This window comes from Beta vulgaris, chromosome 5 (genome assembly GCF_026745355.1).
Source record: "Beta vulgaris subsp. vulgaris cultivar EL10 chromosome 5, EL10.2, whole genome shotgun sequence".
In the NCBI taxonomy this organism is placed as follows: Eukaryota; Viridiplantae; Streptophyta; class Magnoliopsida; order Caryophyllales; family Amaranthaceae; genus Beta; species Beta vulgaris.
Genome location: NC_079206.1, coordinates 18,397,118 through 18,401,534, shown reverse-complemented (window position 1 = coordinate 18,401,534; position 4,417 = coordinate 18,397,118). Strand labels below are relative to the sequence as shown.

Genomic DNA, 4,417 nt, shown 5'->3' with positions numbered 1-4,417 from the left:
ATGTACTTTTTCAGCTGGTAGTTGTGAGGGAAGTTGGATAGGAATAGGAGTCATAAGATGTTATGAGACTGTTTTTAGCATTGGAAAACATGTTCATAGAACTGAATATCTCTAGATACAAACTATTGCTTGGTTACAATATTTTCAAGTTTACATCCCTTTTGAATTGTGGGATATCGTAAGAACACACAAGGTATTGCCCTTGCCTTGAATTTGTCTTTCTTCCTATGTATGTTGTATGCCATTGCAAGACAACCAAATGATTTCAGATTATAATAGTTAGGACTTTTTTTAAACATAATTTCATATGGTGTTTTGTTCTTAAACAGAGAAGAGGGTAGTCTTTTTATGATATAAGCAATAGCCATCACATAGTCACCCTAGTAAGAGAGAGGCCATCCTACTCCAAATCTCAATGCTCTACTCAACTCAACAAATGCCTGTGTTTTCTTTCCACAACATCATTCTATTGTGGTATGTCAACATAGCTTGTTTGATGCACAATACCCTTTTCAAGTAAAAAAGAGATACACTCTTGATCCTTGAATTCAAGGGCATTATCTGATCTTGTGATCTTCACATTCCTGTTAAACTGATTGGTTGCTTACACACAAAAATTCTTGATGGTAAGAAAAGAATCGGATCTGTTTCTAAGAAGATGAACCCAAGTTGCTCTATTGTAGTCATCTACTACAGTAAAAAAATCTATATTTTTCCTTGTAGGGTACCTTATAAGGTCCCCAAATATCAATGTGAATTAGGTTAAAGGGTCCTGCCACTATAGTCTGACTCAAAGGAAAGGGTTGCTTTGTGAGTTTCGCCATGGGACATGATAAACATGTTTTATTTTCAGGTTTCTTGACGTGGTCTTTCAAGCAATGAATGTGTTTAAGCTTGCCATAAGGTGCATGGCCAACTCTAACATGCCAGAGAGTATAATCACAATAAGATGTTTTTTTTTTGGCAATTCAAAATTCTTATTGAAAACCAAAAAATATTGGTGTTAAGATATAACCTAGGGTCATACATTCAAACTAGAGCAAATCTCCCGAATACAACTAGGAGAAAAAGACAACAGATAAACACAACATACTGCACTAAGATCTTCCTCTCAGCCTCATTACAATTGCAAGCAACTTGGAAGAGTACTTGTTTAATCAGCACAGAGGGTGAGCAGTAGGTATTAGCAAAGATTACATTGTTTCTTTGACACCAGATAGTATGAATTGCTTCAGAAAATATCATCACATAAATCTTTGCCTTCATGCTGTTACTGTGAGCCTTGGTACACACTAATCTGCATTCTTCATCAAAAGGACCTGCATTCCTGTTAATACCAATCTGTTGTAACAAACCCATCCGCACTTTCGCAGAGTATCTGCACTCAAAGAAGAGATGTTGGGTGGACTCATTGTAATTAGAGCATAAACTACATTGCCATTGACATGCAACATTCCATCTACTAATTCTATCAGTAGTAGGAAGTCTATTTTGGACAGCTAACCAAACAATGAACTTGCTTTTTGGGCTTGCTCTATTGTTGCAGATAAGTCTTCTCCAGCTCACTTTCCGCTTTTCACCTTGAAGGAGCTTGTAAGCTTTTTTAATACTAAACTTGCCCTGATGCATCACATCCTCCCAGCTCCCCATCTGCCCAAGAGTCTCTCTAGCCTTTAGGATTCTCCTCATATGCCAAGACATGTTGTTGTTGATTACAATACTATGGATATCATGTCTTCTCAAATAATAAGCAGCTATCCACTTGACCCACAACTTATCAGTTTTAAAAGTAAGAGCTCATAAGAGCTTTAGCATAGCAGCTTTGTTCCAGTTTTCCATATTGATCAAACTCCACCCCCCTGAAACCTTAGGATTACAAAGATTCTGCCAAACAATAGGAGCCTTTCTGGAATCTATAACTTGTCCAGTCCAGAGAAACTTCCTACATACTCCTTCAACAGCTTCGATAACCTTCTTGGGAAGAGGGAAGACGTGAGCGCAAAAATTCTGCATACTACTCAAAACACTTCTGATCAATTGTATTTAGAAATGGTTAGTTTCTTGGAAGCAAGGGGTACTCCAAGATACATAAAGGGCAGGCTCCCAATAGACAGACTAACAGTCTTTGCAATCAGCTGAGCATCATCATTAGTTACTCCAGCAAGATAAATATTACTTTTCTCCACACTAGCCACTAACCCTGAGGCCTCAGAGAATTTCCTAAAAGCAGCCATTATCTTTACAACTGAACTAGCATCAGCCCTTGCAAACATCAACAAAACATCAGCAAACATGAGATAATTAAGTGAAATCCTCTCACATTTAGGATGGTAATTGAAATCAGGTGCCTCTTTAAGCTCCTTCAGACATCTGCTAAGATACTCCATACTAAGAGCAAATAAGAAAGGAGATAGAGGGTCTCCTTGTTTTAGGCCCTTCTTAGCATTAGAAGGTATAGATGGAATACCAATTATGACAACAGAGTATGATAGACTTCTAACACAACCCATTATCCAACCCACAAATGTTGTAGGAAAGCCAAGCTCAAGCATCATCTTTTCCAGAAAAGGCCATTCAACAGAGTCATATGCCTTCTTTATATCCACTTTAATGACACATCTAGGTGAAACATGTTTTCTGGAGTAACCCTTTATCAATTCAGTAGCTAATAAAATGTTATAAGCTATATATCTATCAGGGATAAAACCAGACTGAGCTTCATTTACCACCTCATGAATCACATTTTGCATCCTATGAATGAGTATCTTAGAAATAATCTTGTAGAGAAAGTACAGCAGGCAATTGTTCTGAAATCTTTTGCATAAATAACTGGGATCACTTTGGGCACCAGAGTAATAACAGTGTTATTGACTGGTTTGTGGAGATAGGAATGCTCAAAAAATTCTATCACACCTCTATACACATCATGTTTAATAATGTGCCACATCTTTTAAAGAAAATAGCATTAAACCCATCAATGCCAGGGGCTTTATTGTCATCTATCTCATGCAGGGCTCTATTAATCTCCTCAATTGTAACTGGCTGAATAAGAGAGGTTCTGGTATTTAAGCTCAAAACTGGCCCAGCTCTGATTGTGGCTAAGTCAAGAGCAGTCAATGAAGGAGCACAAGACCCAAGCAAAGTCTTATAAAACGTTACAATCTCTTCCTTAATTGTCTCTGGGGAAGTAAGGATCTCACCTTGAGCATCTTGAAGCATCCTAATTCTATTCCTTGCTTGCCTTACTTTGACTGTAGTAAATAAGAATTTACTGTTTGCATCCCCCTTAGAAAGCCAGTCAATCCTAGACTTTTATCTAACAATATTATCTTCAACTTTAGACCAGTGTCTAAGAGAGTTAACTAACTCTTTCTCTTCTTGTTGCAGTTGAGAGTTAGTATTGAGAGCCATGTTGTTTTGCGAATTTTGGAGCATCACTCTAATATTCTCCACCTTGATGTGAGCATTAGAATCGTGAGTAGCTTGTAAATTTTTCAAGGCTTTTTTAACAGCTTGTAAACCTTTCCAAACTCTCTTCATGTAGTGTCTATCATAGACAGACCCCCAAGCCTCTGATACAACACTAAGAAATCTTGTGTCTTCAGCCAAAATGTTGAGAAATTTAAAGGGTCTACCCCTCTCCTGAACTTCATTTTGGAAGGTAACCACCAGTGGAGTATGATCAGATACACCACATGGCTGATATTTCACCATAAGCTCTGGGAAAACATCAAGCATGCTATCATTCATAACAGCTTTATCAATACGGCTACATATTCTTGCATTGCCTAAATCTTTGTTATTCCATGAATAAAATGCCCAACAAGAAGGAGCTCCCATCATATGAGATGTCATCATAAACTCTGCAAAGTTCTGCGTTTCTTGTTCACTTACAACCACCCCATTAATTCTATCCTGCACACTCAACACAGCATTGAAATCACCAATGCATAAAATAGGATCACTTGTAGAGCTAGCCAGTCTCTCTAATTCTTCCCAGAGAGATTTCCTAGCATCTATTATATGCAGTCCATACACCACTACTAATAAATAGTTGTTGTTTAAATTCTGCACCTTAATACCCATACATTGCTCAGATTTACATATAACACTCACTGTTATTTCACCTGGTTTCCACCCAAACCAAATCCTACCTCTAGGAGAGAAGTCATAGTTATCAACCCACCTCCATTGGTCTCCAAATTTTCGTTGCACCTTACTACAATTAGTAGCTCTCACCCTAGTCTCAAACAAGGCACAGCAAGTTACAAGGTGTTATTGAAGAACCTGCTTCACCTCTTTTATTTTAATAGGGTCATTTAAACCCCTCACATTCCAAGTAAGCAGCCCCATTAAGATAGATAGGGGTTTGGCCCCCTAGCACCCCTAGTTCTTCCTGAGTCCAATTGAGAAAAGT

At 37.9% G+C, this 4,417-nt stretch overlaps 1 protein-coding gene across 1 annotated transcript; it reads right to left on the bottom strand.

Moving 5' to 3' along the window:
• Positions 1-1,029: 1,029 nt before the first annotated feature.
• Positions 1,030-1,650, bottom strand: LOC125497857 (uncharacterized). The gene has a single exon (XM_048645558.1). The coding sequence runs from the start codon at positions 1,648-1,650 to the stop codon at positions 1,030-1,032; it is 621 nt and encodes a 206-aa protein (XP_048501515.1).
• Between the last annotated feature and the right edge of the window lie 2,767 nt (positions 1,651-4,417).